At 43.3% G+C, this 27,416-nt stretch overlaps 1 protein-coding gene across 5 annotated transcripts; it reads right to left on the minus strand.

Annotated features, from left to right (window-relative positions):
- Positions 1 to 242: 242 nt before the first annotated feature.
- LOC110536138 (pleckstrin homology domain-containing family A member 2) lies at positions 243 to 27,252 on the minus strand. 5 transcript variants are annotated; one of them, XM_021621721.3, is made up of 12 exons: positions 26,782 to 27,252; positions 25,039 to 25,201; positions 24,728 to 24,784; positions 24,573 to 24,621; positions 16,708 to 16,805; positions 13,204 to 13,332; positions 12,958 to 13,059; positions 2,943 to 3,011; positions 2,558 to 2,628; positions 2,407 to 2,470; positions 1,679 to 1,756; positions 243 to 1,518 (listed from the first exon to the last, which is right to left on the minus strand). In XM_021621721.3, exons 2-12 carry the CDS (start codon positions 25,177 to 25,179, stop codon positions 1,063 to 1,065), a joined length of 1,314 nt encoding a protein of 437 aa, XP_021477396.3. In that variant the 5' UTR covers positions 25,180 to 25,201; positions 26,782 to 27,252; the 3' UTR covers positions 243 to 1,062. The 5 variants fall into 5 exon arrangements, with proteins under 5 accessions (XP_021477396.3, XP_090046955.1, XP_090046953.1 ...); XM_090190829.1 differs by having other exon boundaries at positions 2,403 to 2,470; positions 26,782 to 27,224; XM_090190827.1 differs by having other exon boundaries at positions 25,039 to 25,383; positions 26,782 to 27,154.
- Positions 27,253 to 27,416: the final 164 nt, after the last annotated feature.

Below are 27,416 nucleotides of genomic sequence, written 5' to 3' on the forward strand. Positions count from 1 at the left end.
TGGTATCATCCCAGTCATAATGTATAGGTCTAAAAATGGCCACTTTTATCAAAATAATTGTTTGTGATACAAATGTAAAAAGCATGTCAAACATCGTTCCTCCTAATGAAGTTACAATGTGAGAATTGCTAGAACAATCTGAGACACCCAAAATATTTCCACTCCCTCTGGAGTAGTAAATCCTTTGCATTCGAGCAAGAGAACAAGGCTAGCGGAAAAGTGTGCAGAAATACCATAAAATGCACTGCTGATGTACCGATTTAATGCAATTGGATTTAGTCTAACAAGGGAACAACATTGTCTAGAGACAAGCAGAGCCACAGACACGAACATCGTCACTATTCTATGACCAGGTGATGGATTGAATGGGACTCTTGGGTTGCGTCCCAATTGGCAGTGGCACCACATTCATTATATAGTGTTTGACTAGGGCCCATAAGGCTCTGGTAAAAAAGTACTGCATGATATAGTGAATTAGGGTGCCAATTGGGACACACTTTAGATTTAGTTAATACAGGTAAAAGACCAGCTGACTAATACTATTAGAGGGTATTTGGTAGACAGGCTCCAACACAATACAAACCTTCCTTCATCTCAGTACATGGGAGAACTACATTCAGGTTTTAAGAGGAAATCGTACAACACATAACTTAACCCTTCGCAGTCTACCAGACACTCCAACACTGATAACCCCTCCCAGTCTCTCCGAATAACCCTTTATACCAGAAGCCCACAGCCACTACTAACACACCCCTCACTGAGAGAACACATCCATGAACACCAATTTGCATCACTACCCTCCCCCACCAACAGGGGGCCACAGGCCTCCAGAGAGAGAGTTGGATGGGGGGGCTACTTTAGCAAACAGCCCACAGCAGCCGCAGCCAAAGCAGCAGGCCTATGGAACTCTCAAAGGAGAGTGGCTGGGGGAGGGAAGGTTTAGTCTTTCAAAGGGAAAGGCACTCAATCAAGAGTCATTGTTGCTCTAGATTTTGGTTCTAGATGTTGGTGGTTCCACATATAGTTGGATCCAGAGTTCTGTTGGTCTAGACGTGGTTGGTTCTAGACGTCGGTGGTGCGGATGCCATCATGGTCCAGGCTGAAAGGGAAGCTGCGGTCTGTGGTGGGCTGAGGCTGAGAGCGGTGTCTCCTCCGGCTGCTGGAGGGCCCTGGGGCTATGGGGCCTGGGCAGACTGGGACCCCCACACCACTGGCTGGAGCTGAGACCCCCTGTGGGGTGGGAGTGGGGAGGGAGGATAAAGATGAGGAGGTGGAAAGAGAGAGAGAGGAGAGGCTGGGCAGCAGAGAGCGAAAGGGACCGTCCTTATCTAGTATGCCCAGTGCGGGAGCCTCTCTTTGGGGTACGGGGGTCCAGGGCTGCCACCCCGGGGCCACGGAACATGACTTCACTAAAGGGGGTCTCTTGTCATCTCCCTGACGACCACGGACAACAGAGGGTTGGTGGGAGGAGTTACCATGGCAATACAGAGAGGAGGAGGCACGTGTGAATGCAGAGCTCTGAGAGGGAAAGAAAAAAAGAGAGACACCATTTTGTGATTCCCCCACTGAATCAGAATTCCTCATCTCCCTGTTGTGCAATGACCCTTGTATGGGCGCGCCATCAGGACCACTAATAGTACTGGTCGGAACTGTAAGTGGAATTTAAATCCACCTTTACCTTGCCCGGGCCTCTGAAGTCCTGTATCTTCCCCTCAATGTCTCTGATCCAGCCCTGCATGTCCTCTGGAGTGTCTGTCTGCAACAAAACCAGCACACGCTGACACATTATGCTTATACAACAAAGTAGGCACACACACAGTTACCTCTCTCTGATCTAAGGCCCCTGACCCTAGTCAGTTGTTTTCCCATGGGGGGACAAGAGATGTTGTTTTATGGTTAGTGTTTGTACAAACCTTCCGTTCGTCCAAAAACAGAACTAAGGCCACACATGAGCAACAGAGCATCAAACACAGAGGGAAGACCATCTGACGCACGCAAGCACGCACACACGCACGCACACACACACACACACACACAAACACACACCTTTATTTGAGAAATTTCAGGACTTGTTTGACCATTAAAAATCATATTTTCTTTAACCCCAGGCAGGTAGCCTAGCAGTTAGAGCGTTGGACCAGTAACCAAAAGGTTGCTGGTTCAAATACCCGAGTTGACCAGGTGAAAAATCTGTCAATGTGCCCTTGAGCAAAGCACCTAACCCGAATTTGCTCCAGGAGTGCAGTACTACTATGGCTGACCCTGTAAAACAACACTTTTCATTTTTTTAACTTTAACCCTAAACCTTAATTTTAAAGTTGTTGTTTTCCTACTTTGTACGGACATTTGGGTGAATTGTTAGGACATTGGGGTCCTGATAAGGTAGGAAAACAAGTACACACCTACCTGGATGTAGAAAACCCTAGAGCTGGTGATAATCTCAAACAGGTTATCCCTCATCAGCAGGTCCCTGACAGAGAGATGACTAGGTAAGACAGCGAGCTTGTGTGTGTGTGTATTAGATTAGATAGATTAAATAGATATGTGTGACTCTCACCCAGATTTGACCAGACATTCATGGACCTTCTGAATGTCTCGCAGAAGAACCGCTCTTAGCGGCTCCTTATGCTGAAATACATATCAAATACAGGTTACACACACACGCCATCGTGCATCAGAGAAACACCAAACTTTACTCTGTTCCACTGACAGAAACACATCTGTCACACAGGACACTGAAACATACACCACACCAAAGCAGAAACAAAGACTTAAACATGGAGGACACATGTTTTTCCCGACAATGTATTGTCTTGGTTTTAATTTACTTCCCAAAGCCATTTGAGGACATCTGTAATTACAACCCACTGTGGTTTAAACAGCAACAGTTACCACCCAGAGCCACTCACAGAGGAGAGAGGAGAGACAGGATATGACCTCACCGTCTCACACTTGTAGTAACTGACAGAATTGTTGTCCAGCATGAAGAAACGCCTTTTCCAGCTTTTCCTCTGAAACATACAACGGATTAGTTCAAAAGTGTATGTGTAGGGATGTGGTGGTCATGACATTTCGTCAGCCGGGGATTGTCAAGCAAATAACTGGTTGGTCTCTCTGTAATTGACCGTTAATGAACATAAACACATTTAGCATCTCCTGGCTTCCACACAAAGCCTACAAGCCATTTTAAAAAGTCTAATAAAACCATGTAATATAGCCTACACCTTCGCAATAAATCCATTATTTTAGACAGGTCTAAAGAAGCATGATATGGAGAAAATGTATTCTATTTCAGAAGAAAATAATAGCATACTCTGAGTGGTCCTTATGTGGCTATGCCAAATGGCTGTGTGCTACACTAGTTCATTTAGCCGACAAGATTTGTTTATAATTCCGTGGCATTATTTTAGTATGAAGAATACAATTGAACAAAGCTGAATAAAATATCAATATTTTCTCCAAGCGATTTGAGGGAGTGCACATGCGGCTATTCTATGCTGAGCGGTTAAGGAATAGGTACTCCTATATGTTTCATGTAGAGTTATTAATCTAACTTTAGTTGTTCTACAAATGTTGGGCTATATGTTCTGAATACATTGTAAGGCTGCATGATGAGACTAATGATGATTTGAAAAAAGCTTGAAAGTCATGAGCTCTTTGTTTTTTGGCAGATTGTACACACTCCAACAGTCTCTCATTTACAATTTGAAAAGTATTTGATAATGCCTCGAACTTCGCGCCGGCTTCCCCTTTGTGTCCGTAATGCATCTTAAAAAAAATCCATGCCTTTTGCGACCCGGAGTGCTGCGTTGTGCCCTTCTCCCCGAGTGTGCTGACCAATCCGAAGCCTCTCTGTCATGTGATCGGGTCTTTCTCACAGGCTACAAGTAAAGACAGACACATCAGGGACGCAACTGTGTGTGTCCTTATCCAATCCCGAGGTGAATATTGAAGATATTGGATGGACTGTCCACATTTACTTTTCGTCAGCCAACAAGATGAGTAGGCCTAACGAACAGCAAAAGCACTAGCCTATGTCAATCTACTATCCCCCATAGCACAAAAGTCGACCTATTCTATTCTGTTTGAAAAATAAATATTCCAAACATAGTCTGGAACAGTTGTGGGATGCGATAGATCCCAAATGAATACCACTAGCATCAAAAATACTTTTTTATGCAATGTGGCTGACACAATATCAGAACGTTTAGCTTGAAATGTTGATAAACTATTAGGCTATTTCTTCACATTCTTCACCCACTGTACACACACACACACACACACACGTTAGGCTCTACACCCCTTGTAAAGCGGATTAATGTGCTTCATTTTAAGAAGTTACTTGGAAACTTTAGTTGTGATACAAACCTTATTAACATGTATAGGCCTATGGGCTAGGCTACATGAGGTGTGTGACTATGATTAGAAAATGTTGCAAAAAAAGCATAATTTCTTATGCTATCATTCACAAGATAATATATAATTCACAAGTGATAGTCTGATGGGTGACAATATTAGCCAATTCATGATTTAATCTAGTCTTTACACATGCTAAATAATATATGTGACATTTGTTTTGATTTAGAATGGACCATTATCATGGACCTGTATCGAAACAGGAGCAGCGGGAAAAAAATACATGTCATCTATGCACTTACAGTTACTGGAGAACACTTTTGCATTGGTGTCAGAGTGATTAGAGGGACAATAGAGTGCTGGGTACCAGGCAGTTAGCATGTTTGGTAGACTACTAATGACCAGCAGCAGCAATGTTTAGAGAAGCCTAATTACTGTGACTAAAAGGCCATGTGGAATTTGACTGCCTTCATGACTCGTGGCCGCCGGTGTGTCGTCGCACCAGCCCTATGTACATAGCAACGTGCATGCCCAGCCTACCTGAGGAGCTGTCTTTTTCATAAATCTATTTCCTGTGTTTGAGGGGTGGAAAATGCAATTGTCACAAATCTCGCTGGATTGGTTGCTTTCATTTTTTCCAATTAACTTTACGAGCGCAGAAAATGTTTAGTAATGACGTGTCAAACACACCCCGGTAAATACTAAACTTAGTCTGGTATTTAAAGCATCTTCTCAACACTTACATCACAAAAGATAACTTTATTTTGATGGGTGTACATTTTTTGTGGAGTTGTAAACATTTCAATTGTATTGAATTATAAAGTTTTTCAAAATGAGATGCGCCAAAATGAATGCAACTTCTGAAAATGAACACTCGGATTATAGTGATATTATGTCTGATCTCACAAACAATGTAAAGTACACTACTGTATACAGTGCATTTGGAAAGTATTCAGACCCCTTGAATTTTTCCACATTTTGTTACTTTACAGCCTTATTCTAAAATGTATTACATTTATTTATTTCCTCATCAATCTACACACAATACTCCATAAAGACAAAGTGAAAACAGGTTTTTAGATATTTTTGCACATTTATTCAAACCAAAAAATGGAAATATCACTTTACATAAGTATTCAGACCCTTTATTGAGTACTTTGTTTAAGCACTTTTGGCAGTGATTACAGCTTCGAGTCCTCTTGGGTATGAATCTACAAGCTTGGTATATCTGTATTTGGGGAGTTTCTCCCACTCATCTCTGCAGATCCTCTCAAGTTCTGTCAGGTTGGATGGGGAGCGTCGCTGCACAGCTATTTTCAGGTCTCTCCAGAGATGTTCGATCGGGTTCAAGTCCGGGCTCTAGATGGGCCACTCAAGGACATTCAGAGACTTGTCGTGAAGCCACTCCTGCGTTGCATTGGCTGTGTGCTTAGGGTCATTGTCTTGTTGGAAGGTGAACATTCGCCCCAGTCTGAGATCCTGAGAGCTCAGGAGCAGGTTTTCATCAAGGATCTCTCTACTTTGCTCCGTTCATCTTTGTCTCGATCATGACAAGCCTCCCAGTCCCTGGTGCTGAAAAACATCCCCACAGCATGATGCTGCCACCACCATGCTTCACCTTAGGGACGGTGTCAGGTTTCCTCCAGATGTGATGCTTGGCATTCAGGCCAAAAATAGTACAATCTTGGTTTCATCAGACCAGAGAATCTTGTTTTTCATGGTCTGAGAGTCCTTCAGGTGCATTTTGGCAAACTCCAAGCAGGCTGTCGTGTGCCTTTTACTGGGGAGTGGCTTCCGTCAGGCCGCTCTACCATAAAGGCCTGATTAGTGGAGTGCTGCAAAGATGGTTGTCCTTCTGGAAGGTTCTCCCATCTCCACAGAGGAACTCTAGAGCTCTGTTAGAGTTACCATCAGGTTCTTGTTCACCTCCCTGACCAAGGAACCTTCTCCCCCGATTGATCAGTTGGGCCAGGCGGCCAGCTCTAGATTGATGGAGGCCACTGTGTTCTTTGGGAACTTCAATGCTGCAGAAACGTTTTGGTACCCTTCCCCAGATCTGTGCCTCGACACAATCCTGTCTCGGAGCTCTACTGACAATTCCTTCGACCTCATGGCTTAGAGTTTGCTTTGATATGCACTGTCAACAGTGGGACCACATATAGACAGGTGTGCATTTACAAATCATGTCCAATCAATTGAATTTACCACAGATGGAACCCAATCAAGTTGTAGAAATATCTCAAGGATTATCAATGGAAACAGGATGTAGCTGAGCTCAAATGAGTCACACAGAAATGGGTCTGAATACTTATGTAAATAAGGTCTTTATTTTAATAAATGTGCAAACATTTCTAAAAACATGTTTTCTCTATGTCATTATGGGGCATTGTATGTAGATTGTGGGAAAAAATGATTCAATCAATTTTAGAAATCTTAATGCTACAGCATACAATGACATTCTAGACGATTCTGTGCTTCCAACTTTGTGGCAAAAGTTTGGGGAAGGCCTTATCCTGTTTCAGCATGACAATGCCCCCGTGCACAAAGTGAGGTCCATACAGAAATGGTTAGTAGAGATCGGTGTGGAAGAATTTGACTGGCCTGGCCCTGACCTCAACCCAATCGAACACCTTTGGGATGATTTGGAACACCGACTGCGAGCCAGGTCTAAATCGCCAAACCTCACTAATGCTCGTGGCTGAATGGAAGCAAGTCCCTGCAGCAATGTTCCAACTAGAGGTCGACCGATTATGATTTTTCAACGCCGATACCGATACCGATTATTGGAGGACCAAAAAAGCGCCGATGCCGATTAATCAGCCGATTTTTTACATTTATTTGTAATAATGACAATTTCAACAACACTGAATGAACACTTATTTTAACTTAATATAATTCATCAATAAAATCAATTTAGCCTCAAATAAATAATGAAACATATTCAATTTGGTTTAAATAATGCAAAAACAGTGTTGGAAAAGAAAGTAAAAGTGCAATATGTGCCATGTAAGAAAGCTAACGTTACAGTTCCTTGCTCAGAACATGAGAACATATGAAAGCTGGTGGTTCCTTTTAACTTGAGTCTTCAATATTCCCATTTAAGAAGTTTTAGGTTGTAGTTATTATAGGTATTCCATATACCTTTGACTATTGGATGTTCTTATAGGCCCTTTAGTATTGCCAGTGTAACAGTATATTTGGCTTCCGTCCCTCTCCTCGTTCCAACCTGGGCTCGAACCAGCAACACAACGACAACAGCCACCCTCGAAGTAGCGTTACCCATGCAGAGCAAGGGGAACAACCACTCCAAGTCTCAGAGAGAGTGACATTTGAAACACTTTTAGTGCGCATCCCGCTAACTAGCTAGCCATTTCACATTGATTACACCAGCATAATCTCGGGAGTTGATAGGCTTGAAGTCATAAACAGCTCAATGCTTGAAGCATTGCGAAGAGCTGCTGGCATAACGCACGAAAGTGCTGTTTGAATGAATGCTTAAAAGACTGCTCTATCAAATCATAGACTTAATTATAACATAATAACACACAGAAATACAAGCCGTAGGTCATTAATATGGTTGAATCCGGAAACTATCATCTCAAAAACAAGACGTTTATTCTTTCAGTGAAATACAGAACCGTTCCGTATTTTATCTAATGGGTGGCATGCATAAATCTAAATATTCCTGTTACATTGCACAACGTTCAATGTTATGTCATAATTACGTAAAATTCTGGCAAATTAGGCGGCCCAAACTGTTGCATGTACCCTGACTCTGCTTACAATGAACGCAAGAGAAGTGACACAATTTCACCTGGTTAATATTGCCTGCTAACCTGGATATCTTTTAGCTAAATATCCAGGTTTAAAAATATATACTTCTCAGTGCTAGCTGTGCCACCAGAAACTCTGGGTTCAAGCCCAGGCTCTGTCGCAGCCGGCCACATCCCGGGAGGTCCATGGGGCAACGCACAATTGGCCTAGAGTAGTCCGGGTTAAGGAGGGTTTGGCCGTCAGGTACAGTGCCTTGCGAAAGTATTCGGCCCCCTTGAACTTTGCGACCTTTTGCCACATTTCAGGCTTCAAACATGAAGATATAAAACTGTATTTTTTTGTGAAGAATCAACAACAAGTGGGACACAATCATGAAGTGGAACGACATTTATTGGAAATTTCAAACTTTTTTAACAAATCAAAAACTGAAAAATTGGGCGTGCAAAATTATTCAGCCCCTTTACTTTCAGTGCAGCAAACTCTCTCCAGAAGTTCAGTGAGGATCTCTGAATGATCCAATGTTGACCTAAATGACTAATGATGATAAATACAATCTACCTGTGTGTAATCAAGTCTCCGTATAAATGCACCTGCACTGTGATAGTCTCAGAGGTCCGTCAAAAGCGCAGAGAGCATCATGAAGAACAACGAACACACCAGGCATGTCCGAGATACTGTTGTGAAGAAGTTTAAAGCCGGATTTGGATACAAAAAGATTTCCCAAGCTTTAAACATCCCAAGGAGCACTGTGCAAGCGATAATATTGAAATGGAAGGAGTATCAGACCACTGCAAATCTACCAAGACCTGGCCGTCCCTCTAAACTTTCAGCTCATACAAGGAGAAGACTGATCAGAGATGCAGCCAAGAGGCCCATGATCACTCTGGATGAACTGCAGAGATCTACAGCTGAGGTGGGAGACTCTGTCCATAGGACAACAATCAGTCGTATATTGCACAAATCTGGCCTTTATGGAAGAGTGGCAAGAAGAAAGCCATTTCTTAAAGATATCCATAAAAAGTGTCGTTTAAAGTTTGCCACAAGCCACCTGGGAGACACACCAAACATGTGGAAGAAGGTGCTCTGGTCAGATGAAACCAAAATTGAACTTTTTGGCAACAATGCAAAACGTAATGTTTGGCGTAAAAGCAACACAGCTGAACACACCATCCCCACTGTCAAACATGGTGGTGGCAGCATCATGGTTTGGGCCTGCTTTTCTTCAGCAGGGACAGGGAAGATGGTTAAAATTGATGGGAAGATGGATGGAGCCAAATACAGGACCATTCTGGAAGAAAACCTGATGGAGTCTGCAAAAGACCTGAGACTGGGACGGAGATTTGTCTTCCAACAAGACAATGATCCAAAACATAAAGCAAAATCTACAATGGAATGGTTCAAAAATAAACATATCCAGGTGTTAGAATGGCCAAGTCAAAGTCCAGACCTGAATCCAATCGAGAATCTGTGGAAAGAACTGAAAACTGCTGTTCACAAATGCTCTCCATCCAACCTCACTGAGCTCGAGCTGTTTTGCAAGGAGGAATGGGAAAAAATGTCAGTCTCTCGATGTGCAAAACTGATAGAGACATACCCCAAGCGACTTACAGCTGTAATCGCAGCAAAAGGTGGCGCTACAAAGTATTAACTTAAGGGGGCTGAATAATTTTGCACGCCCAATTTTTCAGTTTTTTATTTGTTAAAAAAGTTTGAAATATCCAATAAAATGTCGTTCCACTTCATGATTGTGTCCCACTTGTTGTTGATTCTTCACAAAAAAATACAGTTTTATATCTTTATGTTTGAAGCCTGAAATGTGGCAAAAGGTCGCAAAGTTCAAGGGGGCCGAATACTTTCGCAAGGCACTGTATATCCTTGTCTCATCGCACACTAGCGACTCCTGTGGCGGGCCGGGCACAGCTGCCCGCTAACCAGGTCGCCAGGTGCACGGTGTTTCCTCTGACACATTGGTGCGACTGGTTTCCGGGTTGGATGCGCGCTGTGTTAAGAAGCAGTGCGGCTTGGTTGGGTTGTGTTTCGGAGGACGTATGCTTTCGACCTTCGTCTCTCCCGAGCCTGTACGGGAGTTGTAGCGATGAGACAAGATTGTTAGTAGCTACTATTGGATACCACAAAATTGGGGAGAAAAGGGGATAAAATTCCCCAAAATTAAATGAATTAAATAAAAAGAAAATATATATTGATTTTAAGAAAGGCATTGATGTTTATGGTTAGGTACACATTGGAGCAACGTTAGTCCTTTTTCGCGAATACGCACCGCATCGATTACAGTGGGGCAAAAAAAGTATTTAGTCAGCCACCAATTGTGCAAGTTCTCCCACTTAAAAAGATGAGGCCTGTAATTTTCATCATAGGTACACTTCAACTATGACAGACAAAATTAGAAAAAAAATCCAGAAAATCACATTGTAGGATTTTTAATGAATTTATTTGCAAATTGTGGTGGAAAATATGTATTTGGTCAATAACAAAAGTTTCTCAATACTTTGTTATACCATTTGTTGGCAATGACAGAGGTAAAACGTTTTCTGTAAGTCTTCACAAGGTTTTCACACACTGTTGCTGGTATTTTGGCCCATTCCTCCATGAGCAGTGATGTTTTGGGGCTGTTGCTGGGCAACACAGACTTTCAACTCCCTCCAAAGATGTTCTATGGGGTTGAGATCTGGAGACTGGCTAGGCCACTCCAGGACCTTGAAATACTTCTTACGAAGCCACTCCTTCGTTGCCCGGGCGGTGTGTTTGGGATCATTGTCATGCTGAAAGACCCAGCCACGTTTCATCTTCAATGCCCTTGCTGATGGAAGGAGGTTTTCACTCAAAATCTCACGATACATGGCCCCATTCATTCTTTCCTTTACACGGATCAGTCGTCCTGGTCCCTTTGCAGAAAAACAGCCCCAAAGCATGATGTTTCCACCCCCATGCTTCACAGTAGGTATGGTGTTCTTTGGATGCAACTCAGCATTCTTTGTCCTCCAAACACGACGAGTTGAGTTTTTACCAAAACGTTTTATTTTGGTTTCATCTGACCATATGACATTCTCCCAATCTTCTTCTGAATCATCCAAATGCTCTCTAGCAAACTTCAGACGGGCCTGAACATGTACTGGCTTAAGCAGGGGGACACGTCTGGCACTGCAGGATTTGAGTCCCTGGCGGCGTAGTGTGTTACTGATGGTAGGCTTTGTTACTTTGATCCCAGCTCTCTGCAGGTCATTCACTAGGTCCCCCCGTGTGGTCCTGGGATTTTTGCTCACTGTTCTTGTGATCATTTTGACCCCATGTGGTGAGATCTTGCGTGGAGCCCTAGATCGAGGGAGATTATCAGTTGTCTTGTATGTCTTCCATTTCCTAATAATTGCTCCCACAGTTGATTTCTTCAAACCAAGCTGCTTACCTATTGCAGATTCAGTCTTCCCAGCCTGGTGCAGATCTACAATTCTGTTTCTGGTCTCCTTTGACAGCTCTTTGGTCTTGGCCATAGTGGAGTTTGAAGTGTGACTGTTTGAGGTTGTGGACAGGTGTCTTTTATACTGATAACAAGTTCAAACAGGTGCCATTAATACAGGTAACCAGTGGAGGATAGAGGAGCCTCTTAAAGAAGAAGTTACAGGTCTGTGAGAGCCAGAAATCTTGCTTGTTTGTAGGTGACCAAATACTTATTTTCCACCATCATTTGCAAATAAATCATTAAAAATCCTACAATGTGATTTTCAGATTTGTTTTTCCTTCTCATTTTGTCTGTCATAGTTGAAGTGTACCTATGATGAAAATTACAGGCCTCTCTCATCTTTTTAAGTGGGAGAACTTGCACAATTGGTGGCTGACTAAATACTTTTTTGCCCCACTGTATATCCAATGCAGGACACGCTAGATAAATAGTAATATCATCAACCATGTGTAGTTAACTAGTGATTATGATTGATTGATTGTTTTTTATAAGATACATTTAATGCTAGCTAGCAACTTACCTTGGCTTACTGCATTCGCGTAACAGGCAGGCTCCTCGTGAGGCAGGTGGTTAGAGCATTGGAATAGTTAACTGTAAGGTTGCAAGATTGAATCCCCGAGCTAAAAATCTGTCGTTCTGCCCCTAAATAAGGCAGTTAACCCACCGTTCCTAGGCCGTCATTGAAAATAAGAATGTGTTCTTAACTGACTTGCCTAGTTAAATAAAGATTAAATAATGGTGTAATTTAAATAAATAAATAAATAAAAATCGGCCAAATCGGTGTCCAAAAATACCAATTTCCGATTGTTATGAAAACTTGAAATCGGCCCTAATTAATCGGCCATTCCGATTAATCGGTCGACCTCTAGCTCCAACATCTAGTGGAAAGTCTTCCCAGAAGAGTGGAGTCTATTTTAGCAGCAAAGGGGGGACCAACTCCATATTAATGCCCATAATTTTGGAATGAGATGATTGTCGAGCATATACACAGAGCAAGTTGTGGTTACAGCCCTATGAAACCCGTTTATGTTAATCTATTAAAATACACACAGTGTATTTATGCAAATGCGGCACAAAATATTTTTGCAAATACCTGATACCATTATAAAATGTATATGAGTGAATAAAAGTGAAATTTTACATTAAATTGAATACCAGAATTCCCACCAAAATCGCTGAACTTCATTATTTGTCCGTGGCAGTAAAATGTTTTGTGCTATAATTCGGTCAATATCTGATGGATTATAAAAATTCCAAAAGGTTTGGAGTATCTTCCTCCATTGTCCAACTGTTGCATTTATTTAAACCTTTAACAATTTTGATGACCGTTGCTAGTGTGTGTTTGTACTCACCATGTTACCCTGTTTGACACAGTAGCCACACCTCAGCACGCCTGGTCTACTGCCTACAGCGTTGACCTTCCTGTCCCCTACCTCCATCTCCTCCCCCTCATTCTGCAACACACACACACAATCATCATAATTATCACCATCACTGTACATCATCATCATCCTCCCCCTCCATTGTCATCACCACCATCATCACAAACACCAACATGGTCACCATGGCAATGGTGCGTTTGGACTAGAACATAGTACCTGGTACATGGGGGTGTGCACCACCACTCCCCCGATGATCTCAGTCTTATAGGCCTGCCTCTTAACCCCTGCCTCACCGGTTACCATAGAAACCTCTGTCCTTGGCTGGAGAGGTCTAGCTTTCGGGACCTACAGAAAACAACAGTTTGAGCATCAAGTCAAACCCATAGCTAGCATTTAGCATTTATCCAACAATACATTATCATTAACTTTCACTTACTGATAAACCATGAAACTATAATGTAACATATTTCTGGAGTGATAAACAAGACATTTGATATAAACATGGCGGACATGTAGGCCTACAGGGTTTCTTCAGGGGGAGCCAAAGAGGAAGTGGAATAGCGAGAGCATCTGTGTTTCCTGTGTGAGGGCAGGTGACAATACAGAAGAAACAGAGCAGCACCACACTCTAGCCTCACAGAGCCAAACACAGTGTTGACTATTGGGCCACAGGTCACAATAATTTCTCCTTTCTCCCGAAGTGTGCACTTGTTCACCTCCTTTCATGGATTGAAAACAAAATGACTGGTATATGGAAACTCCCTCTAGGCCATGCCTATACCAATCCCATGCTTAAACATTTGTGTGAAGTGGTGAACGAGTGCACACTTCAGGAGAAAAAGAGAGAGAGAAAAGAGATTATTGGGATGTAATCACTAACTGCTGTTCTCAGCCTTCTGTAGTGGTGTGGAGGGGAGGAGTTACAGGCCTTATGACCTCCATGACTCAGCATTAAACTCTCTGACCCCCCCCCCCCCCCCCCCAAGAAAAATGTGTGGTCGAGAAGATTGCATGTGTGTGTGCTCTATAGTGCAGCTCCACAGCACAAACATCAGCAGTCTGTTAAAACAGTGTGTGTGGAAAGCCCCCCACAGGCTGGATATAAGTTAGCACACACACTGTTCTTACCTAAATGTAAATATGACCCGGTACATTGGCTCAGTACTCCCTGTATATAGCCTTATTATTTTATTGTGTTATTTTTTTTACTTTAGTTTATTTTGCAAATATTTTCTTACTATGCATTGTTGGTTAAGGGCTTGTAAGTAAGAATTTCACACTAAGGTCTGTTGTGTTCGACGCATGTGACAAATAACATTTGATTTGACATGAATCTGCTATGTGAAACCTGAAAACAACTCCCACTGTCCTGTTTCACCATTTCCTCATATTTTAGATGTGTGTGTGTGTGTGTGTGTGTGTGTGTGTGTGTGTGTACACCCTGGCCAAACAGTTGAATGTGAGACCACAGACTTCTTCCTCTTGAGTGCTATATACAGGTAACTACCAAAATAAAGGAAACACCAATATACAGTGTCTTAATAGGGCTTTGGGCAACCAAAAGCCAGAACAGATTCAATGTGTCACATCCTGACCTTAGTTTCTTTTTTATGTCTCTGTTTAAGTTTGGTCAGGGCGTGAGTTGGGGTGGGCATTCTATGTTGTGTTTTCTGTTGTGTGTCTGCACCAGCCAGAACTGTTTCAGTCGTTCGCTTTGTTATTTTTGTGTTCATTAAATAAATATGGACACATACCACGCTGCACCTTGGTCCTCTCCTTCCAACAGCCATTACAGAATGCATAGACTTTACAAGTGTCTGGAACTCTACTGGAGGGATGCGACACCATTCTTTCACGAAAATATTCCATAATTTGGTGATTGTTTTGATGGTGGTGGAAAACACGGTCTCAGGCGCCGTTCCATAATCTCTCATAAGTGTTCTATTGGGTTAGAACTGGTGACTGAGATGGCCATGGCATATGGTTTACATTATTTTCTTGCTCATCAAACCATTAAGTGACCACTCATGCCTTGTGGATGGGGACAATGTCATCCGATGGGGGCATAGCTTGCCTATTATTTTTATGCTTGACCCTAAGCATGATGGGATGTTAATTGCTTAATTAAGTCAGGAACCACACCTGTGTGGAAGCACCTGCTTTCAAAATAGTTTGTATCCCTCATTTACTCAAGTGCTTCCATTGTGTTTGCAGTTACATGTATCTATGGCTCTGTGTGACATCACTTCTTGTCAGTGTGACTCAGGTGATTGTAGTTTCAGCTGCACCTAGCCTACGGGTTTACCGAAATCAAACATGAACATATTACGTGTAGTGTTAGAGTCAAGTTATAAATGCAATATCAAAAAGGTAGAGTCAGACACAGTTACACTAATATATAATTAGTGTAACTGTGCACATATATTTTTTTTTATATGAAATCACTATTTCTTCTAAAATAAGTTGAAACTGAAATAACTTTTGGGGTTCATATATTTTTTTGTTTGATTTACAACTGTACAGGACCCCCCAAAATAATAATGGCCTAGACTAAACCATTACGAATTCAGAAGAATTCAAAAGAATTTGGTTGGAGGCAGGTGATTCTCATTTACAGTGTAATTTCTCTCACCTGTGGGAAGTTGCGGGTCAAATCAAATCCAATTTTATTGGTCGCAGACACATATTTAGCAGATGTTATTGCGGGTGTAGCGAAATATTTGGGTTCCTACAGTAGCTCCAACAGTGCAGTAATATCTAATACACAGCAACAGTTGCAGGTGCGTACAAGGTAAAAATAACAATTCAGCCAGTTTTGAGAAGAGAAAATGGAACATTCCACTCCATACCACTTCACTGTAAAGTGCATGGATGGCAATATATTACAGTACAACTGTATGCACGAAGTAAACAGCAATGTTAGGCCCATTGCCACAATAACCAAAAGTAGTAAAACGCAAACCTAAACTTCTCCGTTCTTTCTGATTCGCAGCAATGAGGTTGTAGCTATTGAAGAGCATCCGTGCAGACGCCCTGTGATACTCTGAGTGCCAAAGGTGACACCATTGGTTCTAAAGTGGTTTGGCAAAATGTGTTACGTTCTTTTCTGGGGCCTTTCACAGCTCAAAATAGGATGCTGCCCCTTTAAGACAAACGTTCCAAAATAGACATTGACTGGCTACAGTAGACCAGCCAAGACCAATGCTGGGTGTCTTTTTGTATCTTTCTTTATACAGACTATCAACAGTAGCCAGCATATTGCTAATATGTTCACTAGTGAAAGTTTACTTTTGTAAATCACTTTCCCTAAAAATAAATAACTCTGAGTAGATTGATGGGCGCTTATTTTTGCTCAGGCCATAAAAACAGCACAACTTTTCTGTGTGTAGTCTTCAATGGTTTGTCAATGGTAGATGGCAACAGAGCAGGTAGATGCTGAACTGGAACGCAACAATTTGAGAAGTTACTGGCCCGGTTGGTGCTGCCGCTTTGAAAGTGGTGTGCGATTGAAACGTACTGGGGCAGATGCTGTCTCGCCACATGTTTTCCAGCGGCTCTGGGGAGTGCATTGTCTTGCATCACGCTCATCTGCAACATATGCAGTGCTGTTTGTAGCAACTTAATATCGCTAAGTCTCAGTTTGATGGAACGTTATACGTGTATTGATTAGATGTCTGAATGTAAAAGTTGATTTGAAGCTACATGAGTTGGGGTACTCACAGTGATCTTGGTGGCTTTGTTGAGAGCAATGACCCAGTCTCTGAGGTCAGCAGCATCATTGGCTTGGAGGAAATACCGCCGAGATACTGCATTGATCACTGCAGACATAGTGATATACAGTACCACACCTACTCAGTCAAGGGTTTCTCTTTATTTTTACTATTTTCTACATTGTAGAATAATAGTAAAGACATCAAAACTATGAAAACACACACACACACACACACACACACACACACATTAACCAAAAAGTGTTAAACAAATCAACATATATTTGAGATAATTCAATGTAGCCACCCTTTGCCTTGATGACAGCTTTGCACACTTGGCATTCTCTCAACCAGCTTAATCTGGAATGCTTTTTCAACAGCCTTGAAGGAGTTCTCACATATGATGAGCACTTGTTGGCTGCTTTTCCTCCACTCTGCATTCCAGGTGAAGCTGCGGTCCAACTCAGGTTGGGTGATTGTGGAGGCCAGGTAATCTGAGACAGCACTCAATCACTCTCTTTCTTGGTCAAATAGCCCTTACACAGCCTGGAGGAGTGTTGGATCATTGTCCTGTTGAAAAACAAATGAGGGTTCCACTAACTAGATTGGATGGCGTATTGCTGCAAAATGCTATACCCATGCTGGTTGAGTGTGACTTGAATTCAAAATAAATCACTGACAGTGTCACCAGCAAAGCACCCCCACACCTCCTCCTCCATGCTTCACAGTGGGAACCACACATGCAGAGATAATCCGTTCACCTACTCTGCTTCTCACAAAGACACGGCGGTTGGAAGCACCATCTAAAATTTGGACTCAGTCATCTTTCTAGGCCCGAGCAAGTCTCTTCTGCTTATTGGCGTCCTTTAGTAGTTTTTTGCAACAATTCGACCATGAAGACCTGACTCACAGTCTCCTCTGAACAGTTGATGTTACTTGAACTCTGTGACATAGCGACTTTCTTTATTTTGATAGCTTATTCGCCGTTAGTCAGCACCTCCACACAAACTTTTATTCTGGGTGTGCGCCAGCTCATGTTTTTTGTGAAGCATTTAAACTATGCAAAAAAAGAAACATCCTCTCACTGTCAACTGTGTTTATTTTCAGCAAACTTAACAAATGTTCATACAAATATTTACACAACAATTTCAACAACTGAGACATAAACTGAACAAGTTCCACAGACATGTGACTAACAGAAATTGATTCATGTGTCCCAGAACAAAGGGAAGAAAAATCAAAAGTAATAGTCAGTATCTGGTGTGGCAACCAGCTGCATTAAGTACTGCAGTGCATCTCCTCCTCATGGACTGCACCAGATTTGCTGGTTCTTGCTGTTAGATGTTACCCCACTCTTCCACCAAGGCACCTGAAAGTTCCCAGACATTTCTGGGGGGAATGGCCCTAGCCCTCACCCTCCAATCCAACAGGTCCCAGAAGTGCTCAATGGGATTGAGATGTTGTTTTTTTCACCTTTATTTAACCAGGTAAGCTAGTTGAGAACAAGATCTCATTTACAACTACGACCTGGCCAAGATAAAGCAAAGCAGTGCGACACAAACAACACAGAGTTACACATGGAATTAACAAGTCAATAACACAACAGGAAAAAAAGTTTAAATACAGTGTGTGCAAATGGAGTGAGGAGGTAGGCAATAAATAGGCCATAGTAGCGAAGTAATTACAATTTAGCAGAATAACACTGGAGTGATAAACGAGCAGATGATGATGTGCAAGTAGAGATACTGATGTGCAAAAGAGCAGAAAAGTAAATAAAAACAATATGGGGATGAGGTAGGTAGATTGGGTGGGCTATTTACAGATGGACTGTGTACAGCTGCTGTGATCGGTTAGCTGCTCAGATAGCTGACGTTTAAAGTTAGTGAGGGAAATGTAAGTCTCCAGCTTCAGCGATTTTTGCAAATCGTTCCAGTCACTGGCAGCAGAGAACCGGAAGGAAAGGCGGCCAAAGGAGGTGTTGGCTTTGGGGATGACCAGTGAGATATACCTGCTGGAGCGCGTGCTACGGGTGGGTGTTGTCATCATGACCAGTGAGCTGAGATAAGGCGGAGCTTTACCTAGCATAGACGTATAGATGACCTAAAGCAGTGCGTCTAGCGACGAATATGTAGCGAAGGACAATCGACTAAGGCATACAGGTCGCAGTGGTGGGTGGTATAAGGGGCTTTGGTAACAAAACAGATGGCACTGTAATAGACTGCATCCAGTTTGCTGAATAGAGTATTGGAAGCTATTTTGTAGAGGATATTGCCGAAGTCGAGGATCGGTAGGATAGTCAGTTTTAATAGGGTAAGTTTGGCGGAGTGAGTGAAGGAGGCCTTGTTGCGAAATAGAAAGCTGATTATAGATTTGATTTTGGATTGGAGATGTTTAATATGAGTCTGGAAGAAAAGTTTACAGTCTAGCCAGACACCTAGGTATGTGTAGTTGTCCACATATTCTAGGTCAGAACAGTCCAGGGTAGTGATGCTAGTCGGGCGGGCGGGTGTGGGCAGCGAACAGTTGAAAAGCATGCATTTGGTTTTACTAGCGTTTAAGAGCAGTTGGAGACCACGGAAGGAGTGTTGTATGGCATTGAAGCTCGTTTGGAGGTTAGTTAACACAGTGTCCAAAGGGCCAGATGTATACAGAATGGTGTCGTCTGCGTAGAGGTGGATCAGGGAATCACCCGCAGCAAGAGTGACATCATTGATATGTACAATGTACAGAGAAAAGAGTCGGCCCGAGAATTGAACCCTGTGGCACGCCCATTAGAGACTGCCAGAGGTCCGGACAACAGGCCCTCCGATTTGACACACCGAAATCTATCTGCAAAGTAGTTGGTGAACCAAGCGAGGCAGTCATTTGAGAAACCAAAGCTATTGAGTCTGCCGATAAGAATACAGTGATTGACAGAGTCGATGAAGACGGCTGCAGAGTACTGTTTTTTAATCAATGGCGGTTATGATATCGTTTAGTACCTTGAGCGTGGCTGAGGTGCACCCGTGACCAGCTCGGAAACCGGACTGCACAGCGGAGAAGGTACGGTGGGATTCGAAATCGTCAGTGATCTGTTTATTAACTTGGCTTTCGAAGACTTTAGAGAGGTTTGGCAGGATGGATATAGGTCTATAACAGTTTGGGTCTAGAGGGTCACCCCCTTTGAAGAGGGGGATGACCACGGCAGCTTTCCAATCTTGAGGGATCTCGGACGATACGAAAGAGGTTGAACAGACCGGTAACAGGGGTTGCAACAATGGCGGCCGATAGTTTTAGAAAGAGAGGGTCCAGATTGTCTAGCCCAGCTGATTTGTACGGGTCCAGGTTTTGCAGCTATCTGGTTTTGGGTGAAGGAGAAGCTGGGGAAGCTCGGGCAAGTAGCTGCGGGGTGGGGTGGGGGGAGCGGAGCTGATGGCCGGGGTAGCCAGGAGGAAAGCATGGCCAGCCATAGAGAAATGCTTATAGACATTTTAGATTATCATGGATTTATCGGTGGTGACCGTGTTACCTAGCCTCAGAGCAGTGGGCAGCTGGGAGGAGGTGCTCTTGTTCTCCATGGACTTTACAGTGTCCCAAAACATTTTGGAGTTAGAGCGACAGGATGCAAATTTGCGTTTGAAAAAGCTAGCCTTTGCTTTCCTGGCTGACTGCGTGTATTGGTTCCTGACTTCCCTGAACAGTTGCATATCGCGGGGACTATCCGATGCTATTGCAGTCCGCCAGGATGTTTTTGTGCTGGTCAAGGGCAATCAGGTTTGGCGTGAACCAAGGGCTATAGCTGTTCTTTTTATTTTACCTTTATTTAACCAGGCAAGTCAGTTAAGAACATAAGAACAAAATCTTATTTTCAATGACGGCCTAGGAACAGTGGGTTAACTGTCTGTTCAGGGGCAGAACGACAGATTTGTACCTTGTCAGCTCTGGGATTTGAATAACCTTCTGGTTACTAGTCCAAAGCTCTAACCACTAGGCTACCCTGCCGCCCCTAGTTCTACATGTTTTGAAAGGGGCATGCTTATTTAAGATGGTGAGGAAATTACTTTTAAAGAACGACCAGGCATCTTTGACTGACGGGATGAGGTCAATATCCTTACAGGATGCCCGGGCCAGGTTGATTAGAAAGGCCTGCTCGCAGAAGTGTTTTAGGGAGTGTTTGACAGTGATGAGGGGAGGGGTGGTCGTTTGACCGCGGACCCATAGCGGATGCAGGCAATGAGGCAGTGATCGCTGAGATCCTGATTGAAAACAACAGAGGTGTATTTGGAGGGCAAGTTGGTCAGGATAATATCTATGAGGGTGCCCATGTTTACGGATTTAGGGTTGTACCTGGTGGGTTCCTTGATGATTTGTGTGAGATTGAGGGCATCTAGCTTAGATTGTAGGACGGCCGGGGTGTTAAGCATATCCCAGTCTAGGTCACCTAACAGAACGAACTCTGAAGATAGATGCAATCAATTCACATATGGTGTCCAGGGCACTGATGGGAGCTGAGGGGGGTCTATAACAGGCGGCAACAAATTATTTCTGGAGAGATTCATTTTTTAAATTAGAAGTTAGAACTGTTTGGGTATAAACCTGGAAAATAAGCCTGCAAAGTTCTGTCAATCTCTGCAGTAGATTGCAACTCCTCCCCCTTTGGCAGTTCTATCTTTACAGAAAATGTTGTAGTTGGGTATGGTGGCCTAAGCCAGGATTCAGACACGGCAAGGACATCAGGGTTGGCGGAGTGTGCTAAAGCAGTGAGTAAAACAAACTTAGGGAGGAGGCTTCTAATGTTGACATGCATGAAACCAAGGCTTTTTCGATTACAGAAGTTAACAAATGAGAGTGCCTGGGGACACGCAGGGCCTGGGTTAACCTCCACATCACCCTGGGAACAGAGGAGGAGTAGAACGAGGGTACGGCTAAAGTCTATCAAAACTGGTTGTCTAGTGCGTTGTGGACAGAGAATAAAAGGAGCAGATTTCTGGCCGTGGTAGAATAGATTCAGGGCATAATGTGAGAGGGTATGGTGGGGTGCGGGTACAGTGGTGGTAAGCCCAGGCACCAAGTGATGATAAGAGAGGTTGCTGGTTATACTGGGTGAGGTCACCGCATGTGTGAGGGGTGAGACAAAAGAGGAATCTGAGGCATGTAGAATGGGACTAGGGGCTCCATGGTATACTAAAACAATGATAACTATCCTAAACAACAGTATACAAGGCATATTGACATTTGAGAGAGACATAAAGTAATCACAGTGTCACGCCCTGACCTTAGAGAGCCTTGTTTATTCTCTATTTGGTTAGGTCAGGGTGTGACTTGGGTGGCAAATCTATGTGTACTATTTCTTTGTTGGCCGGGTCTGGTTCACAATCAGAGGCAGCTATCTATCGTTGTCTCTGATTGGGATTCATACTTAGGCAGCCTGTTTTCCACCCTCTGTGCCAGAACTCCACATTTTCCGTGCTAGAGTGGGCATTCAGCCAGGACGGATTGTGCCGGCTCAGCGCTCCTGGTCTCCGGTGCGTCTCTTCGGCCCAGGATATCCTGCGCCGGCTCTGCGCACTGTGTCTCCGGTGCGCCTTCACAGCCCAGTGCGTCCTGTGCCAGCGCCCCGCACTTGCCGGGCTAAAGGCAGCTGTGTCGTTGTCTCTGATTGGGAATCATACTTAGGCAGCCTGTTTTCCACCCTAGTTTGTGGGATCTTGTCTTTGTATAGTTGCTGTTTAGCGCTACAGAGCTTTACGTTCGTATCGTGTTTTGTTGTAATTTGAAAATAAAGTAAAATATATGCCTACCACGCTGCACCTTGGTCTCCTTTGAACAATGGAGGTAACACACAGGTGTTGATTGGGAGAGCTAGCTAAGACAACAACGGTTAAGACAACAGCTAATCAAGTAAGACAACAGGTAAAATGGCGATGAATGGGCAGAGGGTCGGTTAACTACACATAGGGCCTGAGTTCAGGGCTAGGGCCGACATTTAAAAAAAATGGCTGGTGGCATTGTCATGCTGAAGGGTCATGTCAGGATGAGCCTGCAGGAAGGGTACCACATGAGGGAAGAGGATGTCTTCCCTGTAACGCACAGCGTTGAGATTGCCTGACAACAAGCAATGACAACAAGCTCAGTCCGATGATGCTGTGACACACCGCCCCAGACCCTCCACCTCCAAAGCGATCCCGCTCCAGAGTACAGGCCTCGGTGTAACGCTCATTTCTTTGACGATAAATGCAAATCCGACCATCACGCCTAGTGAGACAAAACCGCGACTCCTCGGTGAAGAGTACTTTTTGCCAGTCCTGTCTGGTCCAGCGACGGTGGGTTTGTGCCCATAGGCGACGTTGTTGTCGGTGATGTCTGGTGAGGACCTGCCTTACAACAGGCCTACAAGCCCTTAGTCCAGGCTCTCTCAGCCTATTGCGGACAGTCTGAGCACTGATGGAGGGATTGTGCAATCCTGGTGTAACTCGGGCAGTTGTTGTTGCCATCCTGTACCTGTCCCGCAGGTGTGATGTTCGGATGTACCGATCCTGTACAGGTGATGTTACACGTGATCTGCCACTGCGAGGACGATCAGCTGTCCGTCCTGTTTCCCTGTAGTGCTGTCTTAGGCGTCTCACACTACAGACATTGCAATTTATTGCCCTGGCCACATCTGCAATCCTCATGCCGCCTTGCAGCATGCCTAAGACACGTTCACGCAGATGAGCAGGGACCCTGGGCATCTTTTTTTGTGTGTTTTTCAGAGTCAGTAGAAAGGCCTCTTTAGTGTCCCAAGTTTTCATAACTGTGACCTTATTTGTCTACCGTCTGTAAGCTGTTAGTGTCTTAATGACCATTCCACTGGTGCAGGTTCATTAATTGTTTATGGTCCATTGAACAAGCATGGGAAACAGTGTTTAACCCCTTTAGAATGAAGATCTGTGAAGTTATTTGTATTTTTACGAATTCTTTAAAGACAGGGTCCTGAAAAAGGGACGTTTCTTTTTTTCCAGAGTTTATTTGGGCTGCAATTTCTGAGGCTGGTAATTCTAATGAACGTATCCTCTGCAGAAGAAGTGACTCTGGGTCTTCCTTTCCTGTGGCAGTCCTCATGAGAGCCAGTTTCATCATACCACAGCCGAGGTAACTCTGGGTCTTCCTTTCCTGTGGCAGTCCTCATGAGAGCCAGTTTCATCATAGCGGTTGATGGTTTTTGCGACTGCACTTGAAGAAACTTTCAGATTGACTGACCTTCATGTCTTAAAGTAATGATGGACTGTCATTTCTCTCTGCTTATTTGAGTTGTTCTTGTCCTAATATGGACTTGGTCTTTTACCAAATAGGGCTATCTTCTGTATACCAACCCTACCTTGTCACAACACAACTGATTGGCTCAAACGCATGAAGGAAAGAAATTACAAATTAACTTAAGGCACACCTGTTAATTGAAATGCATTGCAGGTGACTACCTCATGAATCTGGTTGAGAGAATGTCAAGAGTGTACAAAGCTGTCATCAAGGCAATGGGTGGCTACTTTGAAGAACCTCAAATATAAAATATATTTTGAATTTGTTTAACAATTTGTTTTTAGTTACTACATTATTCTATATGTGTTATTTCATAGTTTTGATGTCTTCAATATTATTCTACAATGTAGAAAATAGTAAAAATAAAGAAAAACCCTTGAATGAGTAGGTGTGTCCAAACTCTTTACCGGTACTGTACTTAGAAATATATAATATTATATAGCAATACAGAACATAAATACAGAGGCTATAATAGCATTGATCACTGCAAAGAGGACAGAACAGGTATGATAAAAATAGGAACACATTTTACTGTACGTGTTTCACCAGGGCTATGAGAACACCCTACACACACACACACTAACACACACGTTGACTCACCAAAGCAGAACTCAGTCTTGGGCTTCTGTTTCCCCGTGGCCTCGCTCACCTAACCCCCAAACAGAGGAGGAGAAGGCAAGAGAGAGAAGATGAGAGTCTGGAATTAGTCAAAAACATTGCCCTTAATAAAGTCATCTGTTTTAGGGTGTTGTTACCTTGGAGATATATGTCAGCTGCAGACTCCCGACTGCATTCGCTCCACTGGGCAGGTTCTACAGGCAGTGATACAACACACCAATGTAATAGACACAGTAACACAACACTCAATATAGCAAACACTTCTGCAGGCAGAGATCGTTAAAGGCACAGAGAAGCCTTCTACACCTAGTCTCACTTCCTCTATAGGAGGTGTGTTTCTACTCTGCTAGTGGCGGAACACAACCACTATCTGACCACACTCTGCCTCAGACACATCAGAGATCATGTGTGTTTGTACAGGCAGTATGATGTGCGTGTTTGTGTGTACCTGGGGGTTGTCCATGTACCACAGCAGTGTGTTGCCCTGTGTGTCCAGTATAAAATAGCGTCTCTGGAAGCGGTTGCTGCCCTCTTTCTCCTCGATGTCTAGAAAGCCACAGACACGGTTCTGTCTGTCCAAGTACGGCATACTGCTGCCTGCTACCACATCACTGAGAGATGGGGGGGGGGGGGGGGGGGGGGCATGTCACACACACACTCAGCAGTTTTTCATGTGACGTTATTGAGGCAGCCTAGCTAAGCCTAAGGCCCGAGGCTGTGCTGCTAACCAGAGGATTCACCACAGCTGGAAATTATAGACTACTGAACAGATCTGCATACAGGCACATTTCATCTGGCCAGATAGAGAGAGAGAACGGGGGGGGGGGGGGGGGGGGGGGGGGGGGGGGGGCAGAGAGAGAGTGACAAGGGAATGAACATCAGAGGACAACCTAACCTAACTGTCAGAGAGACTGACATGCTGAGGACATAACATCATCATGACATCATCTGTGCAGTTATTGCACCTACCTGGTCACATGAGCATACAAAGACAACTTCCCCTCTGGAACAGGCAATATGAACAACATTTTGTTTTAGGAAATAAAGAAAGAAAAACACACACATGCAGACACACAGCCAATCCTTGGTATAAATCAAATAATATATTTTTGGCATTAAGCATAGCAGCAGTAACCAGTGGTGGAAAACGTTCTCAATTGTTATACTTGAATAAAAGTAAAGATACCTTAATAGAAAATGACTCAAGTACAAGTCCCCCAAATGTATCTGGTTTTAAATGTACTTAAGTACAGTGGTGGAAAAAGTACCCAATTGTCATACTTGAGTAAAAGTAAAAAGTTAATCCTGTACATCAAACCTCTTACATTAAGTACACCTGACTGCATGATTTACAGATAGCCAGGGCACACTCCAACACAATTGACAAAAGCAGTATTTGTGTTTAGTATGTCCGCCAGATCAGAGACAGTAGGGATGACAATGCATTATATTGATAAGTGTGTGAATTGGACCATATTGCTGTCCTGTCTAAGCATTTGAAGTGTAAGTGTAGTACTTCTGGGTGTCAGGGAAAATGTATAGGAGTAAAATGTACATATTTTCTTTAGGAATGTAGTGGAGAAAAAGTAAAAGTTATCCAAATGATAAACAGTAACGCACAGATACCCAAAGTATTTTTTACTTAGTTACTTTACACCACCAGCAGTAACCAAGTCTGAAATTAGGCTACATGTTGGCATAGATGGAACACATAAAGTAGTTATCCATCTTTACAATACATGGTGATTTGTGTGTGATGCCATGCTGATTGTTCTATATAGGCCTGATTCCTGTAAATATTTCGTTTTGTTTAAATGCACAGTTATTCCCCAAACCGAATGAGGAGATAGATACTTATACTATATTAATACTATCTATCTCTATCTATATGGATACTATCTATCTATCTATCTATAGGATCAGATACAGACGGAACCCATCCTGTATCATATATACATTATTTCGTCAGGTGCTCAGTGGGCTTTGTTCCATAGATAAACTGTCTGTCAGTTATTTCACTAGTTGTCGACCCGTATGGATAACTTCGTCATCCAATAAAGCATGATTTAGCATCAGGTTGAGATGACATGAAAGTTTCATGATTCAATTATCTGCCGACCACAACCCCCCCTTCCCAACAAGACGCACGCGCACACATACACACGCAGACAGAAATTCCGCGAAAACTTACCCGTTTTAACTGGTCAGTGTGCGCCAGTGCGTCCGAAGTGGAAGAGTAAAACGCGTCTCACCAGGGTAAATGGAAGTTTAAATCCGCTGTTACTCTGAGTTTACATGACATAGCCTGACATCTGAAATGTATGTGTGCAGCACCCGAACACCGCTGTGGCTTCTTTCCGGGTAGAGCTCGCAATTATAATATATTTTCGACCTAGAACCAACCCCGGAAATGATCTAGTCTCTTGCTCGTTGTTACTGGACAAAAACGTAATCTATATACCTCACTGGCATTAAAGAACTGCGTTGACTTGAACTCTTGACTGGCTCTGATCTCTCGATTGTTGCTTCGTGTTTGAATTGTCCTCATGACTGTCATTGTGCTCTGCGCTACAATGTAACTTTCTGCAGCAGCTGTCAATTTAGCCAGCAGATCCGACCCGCTTGCTTACAGCTGCACTAGGGTCGGACAGGCTTCCTGTGTAGATTGACACATTGGAGCAGGTGAGAGATATGGCTCAGAAAACATACCTTAATCCAGGCATGAGAAATGAGTTTGTACTCAATTGTCCCATTATCCCAACTGTTTATCCAAGGTTTAATAGCAGTGGTTCAATCTTCTTGGTGTAACAGTTGGGATAAAGGGAC

This window comes from Oncorhynchus mykiss, chromosome 11, assembly GCF_057628025.1.
Source record: "Oncorhynchus mykiss isolate SJ-2025 chromosome 11, ASM5762802v1, whole genome shotgun sequence".
Lineage (NCBI taxonomy): Eukaryota > Metazoa > Chordata > Actinopteri > Salmoniformes > Salmonidae > Oncorhynchus > Oncorhynchus mykiss.